The 16137-nt window shown below is 43.5% G+C and overlaps 1 protein-coding gene across 2 annotated transcripts in view; it reads left to right on the top strand.

Annotated features, from left to right (window-relative positions):
• The window catches only part of arid5b (AT-rich interaction domain 5B), a 94650-nt gene that overhangs the window by 53094 nt on the left and 25419 nt on the right, over window positions 1-16137 (top strand). For both annotated transcript variants that reach the window (XM_086172620.1, XM_086172611.1), the window contains one exon: window positions 15274-15434. In XM_086172620.1, the coding sequence (XP_086028746.1) occupies window positions 15274-15434 (161 nt within the window). The remainder of the gene's footprint in view (window positions 1-15273; window positions 15435-16137) is intronic.

The raw sequence follows: 16137 nt of genomic DNA on the forward strand, positions 1-16137 counted from the left end.
GGCTTCGACAAATTTTTTGTTTGTTTATTTGTTTTTCATTTTTAATTATTTAGGGGTGGCTTGATGGGGCGATGGTTAGCACCTCGGCCTCCGAGCGGGAAGGTTCTCGGTTTGATTTCGACTGAACCGCGAATTCTGCGTGTTCTCCTAGCGTCTGCTTGCAGGAAGTTGATTGGAGACCCTAAATTGTAAGTGAAATGGTGAATGGTTGTCTATATGTATGATTGATTGGCGATTGGTCCAGGGTGAGCCTGGCCTCTCACCCAGTGACATTTGCCGCCACCGCGATAGTAAAGGAATAAATGACTGCTTAAATTAGCTGTTAGCCACTTCCATGTTGTTTTTTTTCCCAGCGCGATTTCCCGATACTAAACAGTAAAACTGCCGAAATGTGCGATTAATGACTCCACGCGTCCACCAATTATAATTTTTTGGGTTATTATCCCATTAATTCCACGTGTCACACATCGTGCTGTGATGCAACCCCCCCCCCCACCCACCACCACTACCGAACGTCCCTGGTAAAGATGACAGGACAGCTTGTCGAGACCTGAAGCGAACACTGACTCATCAGTGTAACTGAACACGCTGTTTACAAAAGCTTGAAGGCTCTCTGCCGGCGGCGGTAGCGGCGGCGGCCGGAGAAACCGCTCATGAAATCAAGCCCAATCCCGGGTCGCTGTGTTTAATGTCAAACATGTTACTTGTGTCTGCAGGTACACGCTCATTGCAGGGTTGTTTGCGGGGGGAGTTGCGTAACCGGCAGTGACGTAGTACACGGCGGTTGCGACATCTGACGGCGGCGACACGTGGATCACATTGTGTCCCGCCACGACTGTGATTCTGAGTTTTTGAATAATTATGTTTTGTTTTGATTTTTTTTTTTTTTTTTTTTTTCCCTGAACTGACGCAGGCACTTCTTGGAAATGCGGTGAAGCAGAAATGACTGTAGGCATAAAAAAAAAAAAAAATCTGTTACATCTTTAAAAATGCAGCTTTTGGAAACAAGACACACACACACACACACAAAGAGAAGAGCAGGATGCAGCTTGAAATTATTTGTATAACAAGCAATGAATAATGAATATAAGTGTTTGGCGATCGCTTAAGAAACACAGCATGAGGACGAGGAGGAGCAGAATCGGAACCGGGTTGTGGTTGGGGGGGACGACACAAAAGCACCCTGTTTTTAGTCGCCGGGACGACGATTATTTCCAATCACCGCTTTTCCAAACAATGGGAGCGGCTGCGATCGGGCTCGTATCGGCCGACTCAATCCCATCAAGTGTAACTGGAGCGTGATCTATTAGAATACATATGTTTTATTGATGTACGGGCTCCGTGTTTATCCTGGCATTCATTTATTTATAGGTCGATGCCGAGTTGTTTCCCCCCCCCTCTCTTTCCTCCAGTAATGAATAGGATAAGCCTTGAAGCTTATCCACTGCTCCCTTTCATCTCCCCCCCATCTCCCTCCCTCCCCCCCCTCTCGAAAAAGCCAAATTGAAATACTGTATTTCTTTTAAAGCCCCGGTCCCACTGAGTTGTTGCTGCAGTCTGTCAGTACCAATGATGTGGAAAGCGTTTTGAAGGTTATCCACGTTTTTAGCAAATCCGCCGCCGCGTTACGTAACTGGAACGCTCGGGCTGGTCCCCCCTCCCCTCCACACACACACACACCCCTGTACGCCCGCCACGTTTTCCTGAGATAGGAGCCGTCGGACATTTGCCGCGGCGGAGCAAATCACTAAAAAGGAGGAGTTCAACCGGTTGTGTAATAGCTCGGGAAGGGGGGGTAAACGTTTGTGATATTATGTCGCCTGGGGTCAGAGGTCACCGCATTCCTTGGTGTGTGTATCAGTCAGCAGATTGCAGGGTGTGTGAATGTGTGTGTGTGTGTGTGTGTGTGTGGCTGTGTGTTTTAAGATTAATCCCGGCCATGTCTGGACTTTGTGATGTGTGTTAATAACTACTTACCAGGCGACATCATGAGGCGATCACAAGACATGGGCAGAGGACAGGAGGAGGAGGGGAGGGAAAAAAAGAGGGATGGATGGAGGGAAGGATGGAGAGAAATGCTCGGGGAATGATTTCCCCATTTACAATTCCGTCTCCTCCTGACCATGAACGATGTTTGTGAAAAAAAAAACATGAAATGCAGCGAGCACGCGCGCTATAATTTCCTATTTACTCTTGCAAACGGAGAACCGGGTCCACACACACATACACACACACATGCACGCACCCACATGCACGCCGCGGTGAATCAGATGAGAATGATTTTATAATCCGTCGCAATAATAAACTTCTTTGAACGGTTTAATTGGCTCTTCCTGGAACGGCACAGTTTCGCTTCATTTGATCTGATGAAAGAGTAATGTTGCCTCTCCCCCCGGGGGGGGCTGCACAACGACACACAAATAATGAATTAAGAACACTACTTTTCCTTTTTCTTTTCCTTTTTTTTCTCTCTCGCCAAGTGACTGGCATAATAAAGCTGGAAAATTCATCCTGACCCCCCCCCCCCCCCCCGTTCTCCCACTCCTAATTTTCTTTCATGTTCGCTTGCTTATGTGTTTCAATTTCCAGAGCTTGTTTTTTTGAAGTGAAAATATCTCTTTCTCAAGGATTCAAGGGAAAAAAAAGGGGGGGGGGGGGGGTTGGCAGGGGGCAGGCAGAAAAGCGTCATCTGACAGCGACACTGACTGAGGTTTTCCAGAAAATATTCCTTCCTGATTTCCTCATTTGGAGGATTCTAGTGTATGCAATAAAAAAAAAAAAAAAGAAGAAGGGAGGGTTTGAAAGAGAGAGGAGGAATATGTAAAATCGAAAATTGACGAAATGGTGATGTCCTCCATCTCCAGGGGAGGAGCGTCCACCCCGATGGTCTGGATGGAGACGAAAAAAAAAAATGAGCTCATTATCTGCAAATGCATAAATGTATGCGCGGACGCACACACACACACACACATACGCGAACAGAAAACACACACATGTCGGATTTGCATGTTTGTCCACACAGCCACCGCCGTGACGTGTTTGACCCCGGAGGGCGAGGATGGGATTGGCGTAAAACTAAAACACCCTCAACCCTGAAAGAACCTCCAACAAAATGCCTTGTTTTGGCTCGGAACACACACTCACACACACACACACTAGAAGCAAGCAAAATCACATTTTATTTTTTTTTTTTTACAAGAGCCAGATAGAATTATGGGCACATTGCAATTTTTTTTTATCTTTTTTAAATGCGTCCTGGTAAACACGCACGCTTGCTGGCATGTGGGCTTGTCTCCATGGCAACGTCGGCGGGAGCGTGCCCGGCCTCCCGTTCCGACAGCTCCTCCTGACGATGATTGATAATTACTACCTGACTTGTTGTCCTCGCCGTCTAAAAAAAAAAAAAAAAAAAAAAAAAAAAAAAAACGAGAAAAAAAAGAAAAACATATCGCACATCCGCCGAAATGTTTCCTTTTTCGGATAATGGCTTTTTAATGTCGCGTTTTGTTGTGCATGCAATCATCCCCGGCAGCCCCCCCCTCCTCCACCCTCCCCCGCCCCTTTATAATTACATTTGCCGCCGCTCACATCGCTATTACAGAAAGGAAGGAGAAATAGATAGCAGGAGCCGGAGAGGGAGAGAGAGAGAGAGAGAGAGAGAGAGAGAGAGAGAGAGAGAGGGAGGGGGAGGGAAAGAAAGAGGTGCTGATTCCACTTTGAATTGATGTTTTCCTCCCCCGAGCCAGCGGATTTAAATTTGACAGATTGTCAGGATTAAACACAAAGGAGCGGCGGTTTTCATACGGTATTGCAACATATTAGAATATAAACAGCAGATAATAGCCGGCGTGCCGCGCCACCGCTCGGAAAACGGCGAGCGGAGACTCGCGCCGAACCCGTGCGTAGATGCGATCGATGGAGACGCCTGTCGCGTTGGCCGAGGACGTCAATTTGCGTACCGGCGACCCGGGATTCATGCATTCCTTTATGTATTTGTTCCGATGTTTGACACGCCTGGAGAGTTAATTTTTGCAAAACAGGCTCCAGTGTACCCGTGCATCCCCGGAAAAACACAAAACGACGTTACGTTTATTCATTCAGTCATTATCTAGCCTGTCCCAGCTGTCATTGGGCGAGAGGAGGCGTTCCCCATGGATCCATCATAGGGCCGCTTCCAAAGACGCACAAACGTTCACGTCTATATCGACATGTGAATGAATGAGTGAATGACGGATCTGGGGGGGGGACGGGGACGCCGCCGTCTCTCGCCCAATGACAGCAGGGATAGGCTCCGGCGCCCGCTCCGGAGTATATGGCGGAGGTATAAAAAAATGAATGAATGAATGAGCTGCGACTTGGAATCCTAATGTTGCCCTCACTTGATTGCGTTATGATTTATTTTTAATATCCTAAATCCAGCACCTTACTTCCTGGAAACCCTCCTCCCAAGTCACATGACCCTGGTCTGCAGGGAATTTCTGATTTAGGTCTCTGCAGGTGTCAGTAAGTTTTTTTTTTTGGAAAACACCTACGAAATCCGGCTTTGCAGATTCTATTTATTCGTCCGGGCTTCGAGGTACAGTATACCCTTGTATTTCGCGGGGGTTACGTTCCAAAAAGAACCCGTGATAGGCAAAATCCGTGAAGCAGAAACCTTTATTTTTTTTTACAATTATCATACAATTAAATACTCTATTATACATTGCTGCTGTCGTCCTTATGTTTTTTTCTTCCTTCTTTGGGGAACGAACGGAAGATTCATTAATTCTGTAATGCCGACCCACAGATGCATAGCTTTTACTTAGTTTAACTTTATCTGCGATAGATAGCATCTTCCGCTGCCTTTTGGGCCCTGCAAGGTGCTTTTGTCGGTCCAGAGCGTTTTGTCAACATTGTGGGTTTTTGAGAAACTCGAAATTGCAAGAGAATTTGCACGTACGTAATGTAAACTTGGCAAGCTGTTTTACGTACGTGTACATATTAAACTGCAACGTTATTAGACGCACAGGTAGAGAAGAAGCGGAGTGACTTTTTAGCCAATCAGAATGCAGAACACAACGCACGATGCGGAAACCGTGAAAAGTAAACCGCGTTATAGCGAGGGATCACTGTATATCATCCCCGATACGACAGGGGTTAATTCGGTTTGAACTGGAATGCATTATCACCAGTATCCTTGACTCGAGTTATTTTTTGAAAAAATGAAAAACTTTCCATTCGGCGTTTGGCAGTCTGAATGTAATGCCGGTGATTTTCTCAGCACGCGAGTGTATGTGTATGTGTATGTGTGTGTGTGTGTTTTTATTACCCCCTCCCTTAATCAGGCCCGAACAAAAAGGCCCAGGGATGTGATTCTTGGCCGCTGCGACTGCGATGACTTCTAACACCGGCTATGCCAGATTCAAATCTGAGGTCATTACTTCTCTGAAAACGTTTTTCTCTTGTTGCCGCTTAACGAGAAAAGCACCTGATGTGAGTCGAGCAGATGTGACGCCAAACCGTGATCTGTAACCCCTCCGACCCCCCGCTTTCACTGCCCAACCGGACACGTTGCTTTCCGTCGGATCTGTGACGAGGTCCGACCCGAAGGCTTCGGATTCGGTACTCCAGATCAGAAGGGGGCGCTCTATCCCCTGCCTAGTTTGCCGTTTTGGAGAATTTTTTGTTTGTGGTACAGACAGAAGATGCAGATGTAGATGCAGTATGAAGTGCATACGGTTGTTGATCACCGGCCGCCTCTCGCCCAATCACAGCTCAGACAGGCTGCAACCTCCTTAAACCCTGACCCTGACAAATACAATATATAACTTTTTTTTTTTTTTCCAGTATATACTCTTGAAATCCCCATTGATAAACCATTTTGGTTAAAGATTGAAAAAGTGAGAGAACCAGTTTTCCCTTTTGACTCGACGCTCCAGCTTTATTTCGGAATAAATATGGCGCCCCTTCAGGTGGGAAGCGGTACTGCACGATGAGATGGACCAGAGCTTGTCTATTCACTCATGAATTACTGTTTTTTTTTTGTTCTGGAGCCAAATCTGGAGCACACATATGATTGACGTGAACATCCTTGAATCCAAACGCACGCGCACGTGCACACAGACACGCACTAACACACAGACTATATACCTTTATTCGTTCTCCCAGTATCACCACAAAAACCAAGGCTGAGGTGAGCGCAGATGAAAGTGGGAAGTCCTCGCCTCGGTGTTGTTTTTTTTTTTCTTCTTTTTTGTGTGAATGTTTTATTTCTCATTATTATTAACATTTGTTTGTTTTGTTTTTTTTTTTTTTTTTATATCAACGTGCTCATTACTGTTGTTTCAGCACAAAAATGAATAGTTTATTTTGGAATTGGCAAACACTGCGGAACATCTATCCACTAAAGAGCCAGATATTTCACAAAAACACGTTGCTTTATAAGCGCGTTATAAGCATGCAGCGCTTTTACGAGGTGACAATGAGGCCTGCGTTGTGTCTCCAGCTTGTTCCTGGCAGTAAAGTCTATGAGTAAACAGCCCTAGCATGAGAAAAATGATAATAATTGCGGGCTGAATTTAGACTGGACTAAATTTGAGGGTGGGAGTGATCCTGCTGTATTATCACGGAAGGGAAGTGACATAACGGGGTGAAAGGGTGAACCCCCATACGCCATCTACGGTTATCAATGATATTATGTTTTATTAAGAGAGGTGAATGAACACTTCGCTCATCTGTCAACCCACAGAGGCTCGGATGGATGAAAAAAAAACACTCGTCCACCCACGCAGCCTCTGTGTGTATGTGTGTGTGTGTGTGTGGGCATGTTGCGTAATTTCGGGTGAGCTGTTGCCACTCGCTAAATTACTACGTGCTATCACAGCGCCTGAAAAATACATATTTTATCAGCATAGATATTAGATATGGATAGATACGTGCACAGCGGCAGCTAGTTAGCTTCTTTTTTTTTTTTCACTTGTCAAGATCCCAAATACAGTGGAGTGACACATTTATTCATATTTTTACACCCTTTATAAATGAAACATCAACTAATCGGCTTTTAGTTTTTTTATTCCTCCCTGACGTGCTTTTACTAATGGATAATGGTAAATTTCAAATTTAAAATTCAGCGGAAAAGCAGTTGAATTCAGTGAAATGTACGTAAAGTCACGTGATAATGATCAATAATTTTATTAAATAAATTGTTAATTTTAGATTTATTTCTGTTTACACATTCATTTATTCTGTCATTTATCATGTATTAATTTGTCTGTTTATTGAATCATTTCATCTATTTATTTTATTATCTTATTTGAATGGACAATTTTCCTCATTCCATTTTAACAAGGATGTCTGCCACACCGTCAGTATTTATGTCATCACACACTCACACACCTCACGTGTCGCCGCTTCGCCTTCACTGTGCGGGCGCTCCATAACTGCGTTACAAAATAGTTAGGTAATTACATGTTATTACCTCTGAGGACGGCGTGACGAGGCACGTCTCCGCCTCGGCTTGGAAAAAGCCTGCGAGTTCCAGATTTCAAGCGGTCGAATCTGAGCGTTTGTGTTTGGCGGGCGTGAAGAAGAAGAACCCGGCGATGAAATATTGGAGATTGGACCCGGAGAAACGTTTTGGGACAGCGAGGTCGGGAGCGGCCCCGACGACGGCCCCGACGACGGGACGGCGTTCTGCCGCGGCGTGAAATCACTCGGCCACCCTACGTTGAAAAACGCTCCTCCGCCCCCGCAGATCCAAATCTGCCTTCCGGGGGGGGTTTTATCAGCCGTTTGTCCCGTTTCATGTTATTCGTCTGGATCTGTTTATGCCCGCTGGTCCTTTATTGCCGCGCGAATCGCATCCGTAATCTCGCCCATCATGAAAATGACCCCCCCGTCCAATAAATCCCGCGTTCCCTCCTGCCGATCTGTTTGTTGCATTAAACCTCGCGCATCAGCTTTAAATGTTATGCCACCGCGCCTCTTGTTTTATAGCTCGCTGTAAATTTCCAGCGCGCCTCTGTAACCTGTTTTGCCTTAACGCGAGCACGCCATCACCATTGGTTATTATTATCTCAGCAGCCAATCAGCGGGCAGCTTCCTCAGACCCGATGGCGGGCAGCACTGCAAACAGCAAGTGATTTTTTTTTTTTTTTTCCAGCCAAATAAATTCATTCTGGATGATTAAATCCATATTTTGTTCATAATTATGCGTGTTTTCACCGCGTGGGTGGGTTCAGTTTTGCTCAACTCAGAAAGTCCAGGTCGATGACACTGAAACTAATTAAATTCCGTTCAATCTGCGAGTTAAAAATCACTTTGTTGTAAATCCGGCCAGTATTGAGAATATTCCAATTCGTTATAAGTCCTACACATGGATCAGTATCGTATCCCTGCCTTCGGACGTGAGGAATCCATGTAAACACGCATAAATATATGTTATTACACAGTTATTAACACCAACACGCGTTCACAAGCGAATATATCCTATGGCAGATTGATGTCGTTCACGTTTGAGTAAAACAAATACAAACATGCACCGGAGTGTCGTTTCCACATCTGCGATCGCGTCCCGGGTCGACTTTTGCCGCGTTAGTGCCGAGCGGCCGCACGTTCGACCTTCGACCCGCCGGCGCCGGGAAGCCGTCGCCCCCGCGAGGCGGTTGACGGATGGGAGCTTTTGCGCTCCCGTGTTTCTGCTCAGGCGCGATTGCAACACGCGGCCATATAATCACCGAGTGGGTCGGGGATTTTGCAACCTGGTTGGGGGGGCGGCAGGGGCGGGAGGGGGCAAGAGATGTCCAAACATGCCCCCCTGTCTCCACCTTCAAGTAAAAGTCGCCCCCTTTTCCTTTCACCCTTTCGTTAGAACTCAAACATCGTTCTGGTAAATGGAGCCTGACGGAAAAAAACGCAAAATTTACAGTTACCCCGATGACGTGAGCTGTCCCCCCCTCCACCACCTCTAGGTGAAGGTGATGAAATCTCTTAAATGTTTCTATAGTGTTTAATTTCCACCTTATTGAGTGGATTTCGTATTTATGGAGCGCCACGGGTTTTATTTTTTCCGCGGCACGCGATGAGTCACTTTTACGCCGCAGTATTTCCAAACTGATTTATTTCAGCGGGTTTTTCTTTTACGGCTCGTCATAAAATGAGCGACGACGTCTCGAAAAGAGCGTTACTGCTTCAGGTTGCAAAAATAAAAGTCCTGGCACGGCGGCGACGGGAGACCACACAGGAACATTATTATTAATAATATTGTTATCGAGCGCTTTAAAAAAAACAACAAAAAAAAAACAGTGATCGGAAAGCGTGCAGGATAGCGACTCAAAACGATGGAGAGCCAATCAGAAGCAAGATGCCTCCTGGCCAGAGCGCTATGAACAGGAAATAATCGTTTAACAATAAGTAAAATCAGATAGAAGCTGGGTGTAATCTGGATATGGAAATTCGCGAAACCCCCTTTTTTAAATTTAAATCACCGAATGATGAAGAAAGCAAACGCCAGTCACGTCGGCCATCCTCAGCATGTCGCCGCTCGTCGTAACTGTGCGTAAACTGTAATTGCAGCCAACGCTGCCGGGAAACTGATTTAGCAACATACCGCAACTATGCACGGCTCGCACTTTGTCATGAAATTCCAACTTTCATGCGAACCATGCCGGCGTTATACACCAGTAATACACTAGTTATACACTGTCTGCAACAGGAACCTTGTGGATTTATTGGTTTGATGTGTGTTTGAAATGGTCTAAAAAAAAAAAATGATCTCCAGTTTTTTTCCAAAGCTCAATTTGACTTTAAAAAGTATGTTAATATTGATATGTTAAGGTGAACAAACCTGAAAATATTCACATTTATTCACATCTTTTGTTTTTTTTTTCCGCACCAGACCCCCACAGAATGGATAGATGAATAAATGAAATTCTGCTCATCACAAAAAAAAAACCACAACTATAATACAACGATGCCGTGTGTCACCATATCTGTTATTATAAACGCCTGCTACATTTGAATGTGTCAGCGTCGCGTTCACTGTCCCTTCCTGCGTTGCTTTTTTTGTTTTTCCGATCACAGGGAGCGAATTCTCCCACATCCAGGATGTAAAATCTGCAAAGTCACGTCAAATTCAGACGGGACGCGTCTTCTTTGTGCCGGTCCGGCGCCATATTTTACAGCTGGCCTTTTTTTATTTTTTTTAACGACTGCGTTAGTCAGTCCGTCTGCCTCGATGTTCACAGCCAGTAAAAAGCAAACGACCAAAACAAGACGAGCCGATGATTCATCTGATTGGCCGAGCGGGTGTTGACTGTTTTTCTTAATGGTTGTAATAAGCCGGTAATAAATGGGTTTGATATCTTTCCATCTTCATATATTTCAGTAAAACTTCCTGTCGGTCTAAAAGAATCAAAAAAAAAAAAGAAAAGAAATTGGAACTTTTCCTTATTTGAAGAAAACCTGTTTTTGTTGAGTTTTTTCTTTTTTTTTTTTTTTTGGGTTTTAACAGGACTATAAAAGCAGGAAAGAAAGAAAAGCAGCTCTATTTTCAATTCTTTTTGTTTTGGCTCCAAATGGTAAAATGAAAGTATACTTTGGTTTCCTGACCTGCTGGACAGCATCATAAGTGGTGTGTGTGTGCACGCGCGTGTGTGTGCGCGTGCGTGCGTGCGTGCGTGCGTGTGTGTGTGTGTGTGTGTGTGTGTGTGTGTGTGTGCGTGTGTGTGTGCCTGCCGGTGAAAGAATCCCCTGGATGTGTCTCAGAGGCTGATAAAGCAGAGAGCAAAAGTACATTTGATGCAGGAAGTTTTACCAGCAGTAGCAGGCAGTTGGCGGCCATCTTTGCTCTGCGGCGCTTGTGTTATGCGAAAAAGATACGAAACACTCTACATCCACATTTTTCAAGCTATGAAGCGCACTTTGAGCAACTTTTATCCCTGAAATACTACAAAAATCTCATGATCTGAATACGACAGCGGGAAACTCAAAACGCGAAATTTGCGCGGAATGTTGCAAGCTAGCTCCCACGACTGGGATACGCTTCATGACGCCGTGTGAATTTGTTTCATTCATGATTCATTTAAGATACAAAAAAACAACATACAAACTCACTTCTGGAATCAATATGTATCTTAAGGGACCATTGTAATACAAATCTCCAGAGTTGCCACATTGGGTCACTTCCTTGTTTCCTGCAGGACTACAAACGTTTCAGTCGGAGACAATCGATCCGCTCAGGATCGGTCCGCGTTGGACTCCCCATGACTCCCCCCTTATGCAACACCATCGCAGAAAAAATCAGCACAGACGCCCAGCGTAACCTGTCTGCTCATCGATAAGTCGATGCGCGGCGCTGTAAATGTATACAAACAAGACGATTGGTCTAAAACTGGAGTGGCGCTGAGCTTGACCCCGCCGTGCTTTGAGTAGCATTCGCTATATTTCCTGGGATCCGTATATCAGGCCTGCCTTCCACGCGGTCGCGTTCATGTGTTTCCCCGCGCCGACGACACGCTCATTTATCTTCTCGCTGCGATTCTGTGATTGTGGACACGCCTGTGAAATTCCAAACATTTCGATAAAAATAAAACTACACTGCGCCTCTTATCTAAACAACCTCACAGATCCTCATCTGGGATATATCGTTTTCTCCTTCTCACATTTATTCGCAGCTACGCTCAATAAAACCCAAATCTGTAATATTCCGCTGCCACTATAACTCAAAACAAATGGAAATTATGCTATATAGATTTCTATTAATAAACATAAAGCTGAATCATGAACACCAGTGTGCTTGTAAAGTGCCTATTGTGAGTATAATATACACATTTTATCATTTTCTTCATTTCTAAAATGGGTAGATGGAAGGAGGGCAGGCAAAAGAAGCCAAAGCTTCAGCTGATTATTGTGTTTGTTTATTTATGTATAAATCTTAAGTGCATACATTGTCATATTATATGCGTAGAAGTTGAAAAGACCAAAATGGAATGAACTAAACCGAAGTGAAGTCAACTGAATTAAAGTAAATTGAATTGAACGGAACAGAACCACAACTGAACTGAATAAAATTGAAGAACTAAACTAAAATACAATCAAAGTAAACTAAACCAAAATCAAATGAACTGAATTAAACTGAACAGAACTGAACTGAACCACAACTGAACAAAACTAAAGTAACTGAACTGAACTGAACTGAATCAAATTCAGCTGCATATAACCAAACCAAACCACCAATGAACCGAACCGAACCGAACCAAACTGAACAAAACTGAACTGAACTGAGCTGAGCTGAACTGAACTAAACTGAACAACACTGAACCAAACTGAACTAAACTGAGCTGAACTGAACTGAAATGAACCATATGAAACAAACTGAATTGAACTAAACTGAACTGATCTGAACAGAAATAAACTGAACTAAACTAAGCTGAGCTGAACTGAACTGAACTAAATGGAACTGAACTAAACTGAACTGAACTAAACTAAACTGAGCTGAACTGAACTAAACTGAGCTGAACTAAACTGAAATGAACCATATGAGACAAACTGAACTGAACTAATCTGAACCGAACTGAACTAAACTAAGCTGAAATGAGCTGAAATGAACCATATGAGACTAACTGAACTAAACTCAACTCAACTCAACTCAACTGAGATAATCCACTCACCCTATTCCCTCTCAAGATATTTTCAAAATAAAAGCAGAGAAGTCCTATGAATCAATCAGGAAACATGGACATTAGCTGAAAGCAAAACATTATTGGTTTATTTTGTGCTAATTTCCTAATGTTTTTCTCATTAAACTAGTGCTTTTTTATTCCTTTTGTGTCTTTTATGTCTTCGTGCACGTTCTCACCGTTAACTGGATTTTCACGGATTCCCCATCGCCGTGCACACCGTCGTGTTCCGGCGTAATATATGACATTAATAGTTCCGTAACGCTGCGTTCACGGCCCGTTTAACCGCACATAATATTTTACCAAAGCTCATCTCGAGGCGAAACAGCGCAAACGTATCCAATCCTTAATGTGCGCCGCAGCTGATACCGAATACTCAAAATAAACACGAAACAATAAACGGATTATTGTTCTTTTTATTTGATGTCACTAGCAGGCGGTGTAATTAAAGCCCCCCCCCCTTCCCTACACACACACACACACACACACACACTGAGTGAAAACAGTGACTGCGTTAAAGCACATCAAGGGGTTTGACAAATGCCGGCGGAATTTCACCAGCGCCAAGATGTGAAAATAACCATGACCCGGCTCTCGGTTTCATTCCGCCGCCGCGTCACTGCTGCCTTTTTTTTTTTTGTTTTTTTTTCATATATTTTTTCCCCCCCTTGATGGGAATTCGATCTGACAAAAATAATCACAGAACATTTTTTTTTATTTTATTTTTTCTGGCGGAGAACAACCTCGGATGTGATTTAATTGTCGTCGCAGATGGAAAGAAAAGAATGTTGACGCCGGGAAATATGCGAGTGAAGTCGAATCATTTGAAGTTTTTCCTCTCTTTCTCTCTCTCCTCCCTCCCCTTTGAGCTTATCTCTGTTTGTGTTGCTGCGAGGAGGCACGGCAGTCTGCCAAGAAGTTACATTGCAGTCGCGGGCTGACATAAACGTGGGTGTACAAAGGACTTGGAGGGCTTAAATACTTTATTGTGTGTGTAATGTGAACCGAGCAATTATATCTGCCAGCCTTTCAAACAAAGAGCTCCTATCGGGCAGGTTCATGTGTTTTTAATTAACAGCGCTCGGCTCTCAGATATTAACAGACGAACCGGAGGGAGACCAGGAGTGGAGAGATGGTCACCAGCATACATATATATATATATATATATATATATATGTATGTGTGTCTGAACACAAATGACCATATATGTCTGTATGTGTATACATACACACATAAATATGCACACACACTCATACATGATATATACATAAATATGAATATATACAACTCCATACATATATTGCATACATAAAATGTCAATTTGTTTGTGTATATAAACACACACACATATATGTACATAAATAAAGACATATGTATATACACACACTCATGCACATATTTGTATACATACAGACAGACATACATTTGTGTGTATATGTATACATGTATGTATATACACACACACATACATGTATATATTTCTAAATACAGATGATTTTTTTTATAAAGACATGCATATGTGTATATGTATATAATATTTTATTGGTACCATCGAGGAAATTCAAGTGCTTGTATATACGTATATTTGTATGTGTATACATGTTAGTATACACACACACGAAAAATATATGTGTACACATATCAATATACATATATGTATATATATGTCTATGTGTATATAATGTGTATCTGTGTGTGTATATATTCTTATTCTGTATTTGTGCCCTCTCATTTTCAGCTCTGTCTTTTTTTTAGAAAGTGTGAGTGTGGTTTTTTTTTGTTCGTTTTATATATATATATATATATATATACACACATCCATTTTCTGCCACTTACCCTGCACTCAGGGTTGCAGCAGATAGTGGAGCAATTATTTATATATATATATATATATATATATATATGTTTATGTATGTATGTATGTAACATTGGTGCCTCTGCCTCACAGCAAGAAGGTCCGCGGTTTGATTTTGACACGGGTCTTGTTGAAAAATATACAGGAGGTTCATCAGTAACCCACAGTTGCCCAGATGTGTGTTTCTACTTTAGGAGTGATAAATAAGTGTTATAGATAATGGATGAATGTAATATACAGAATGTTTTCAAATTGCCTCCGTCCAAATTCAAAGGCGCTTCTTCTATTATTAGGTGGGGGGTTTGGGGATTGGGCGGGGGGGGGGGGGGCTCGAGGAGGTTGTTTACTCTCACATCAGAGCAAATTTGGCAGCCTCCGCCCCATTCAACACGATACCGCGCTAATCCAGTTTAAAAATAATTAGCCACGGGCTAGCAGACCTGCGAAATTCCTCACCCTGTCCACAAGAGTCTTCCTGAGCTCAACATGATCAAAGAGGCTGTGTATGTTTGAAGATAATATAATATAATGAAATATAATATAATGTAATATAGTGTAATATTGCATAAAAAAATGTAATATGGTATTGTTACTTTGGGTTTCATAGATGGAGATCAGATGCTTAAAGATGAAACTTTAAACTTCTGTTTGAGGCGATGATCAGTTGTGTTGATGGAAGTATTAAAAATATTCAGTAAAAAAATGAAAAAATATTATTTCCGGCAATCAAAAATGGTTTGACTCCCCCTCCTCCTTCCCCAGCTCCCAACCTGAAGGGGCGGCCTCGGAAAAAGAAGCTATCCATCTCTCAGAGGAGGGAGTTCCAGGGTCCGGCTCAGGGTCATGGGTTGTCAGGGTCGCACCAGGGGTCGGCGGCGATGGCAGCGCTGGATCCCGGCAGCCCGGAGAGCAGGAGCCCTAAGGTGAGACACACGAGTGACTGACCGCCGTCAACTTACCGCTACCCTGAGTTAGCCAACCGGGCTAAAGCAGCTTAGCTTTTTTGGGTTGGTGGTTGTTTTTCTACCACCTCAAATATTTCAAAAAGCTCATGGTGCCGAGCCAGGCAGACCGTGAGATTTTGAAAAGATTTTTGGAGATTGTTGAAGACAAAATCTGTGTTTCCAGAGAGTCGCTGACTTTCTGCCCGGTGACTTCATTTCTTTTTTGAACGGAGATGTCACTGTCGGAGCCAGGGACGTCTCTCTTTGGTAGATTTCACACTTTCCTGGTGAGACATTGTCGTTTTTGGACTCATAATGCTCAACGTTAAATTCCGATGGAGCCTCCGGTCCGTCGTCCCCGTTCACTTCCTGCGTTCTCTGGGAGTTTGCCACCAGAGCTTGTTGACTCCAGTGCCATCACCTAAAGCGGCACAGAAGAAGACAGGATCTAGTACATTATCAGCTGCTCCTCGACCGCCGCCACGTTTTCCATTGTCTTAAACGTAGAGCAGAACTTGGAAGTGAATACGTATAGTGGATGTGTCGCCTAGCAACCATGCTAACATAATTAGCACACTTGGGAAGTCTGTGGGACGGTACCTTTGAAACAGAGGTACCCATTTACATAGACAACGTTAGCATCAGTTAGCCTTCATCCAATTGATAGGAGGTAAGATATTCA

This window comes from Fistularia commersonii, chromosome 2 (genome assembly GCF_037954325.1).
Source record: "Fistularia commersonii isolate RoL2024-O1a breed Wild chromosome 2, RoL_Fcom_v1.0, whole genome shotgun sequence".
In the NCBI taxonomy this organism is placed as follows: Eukaryota; Metazoa; Chordata; class Actinopteri; order Syngnathiformes; family Fistulariidae; genus Fistularia; species Fistularia commersonii.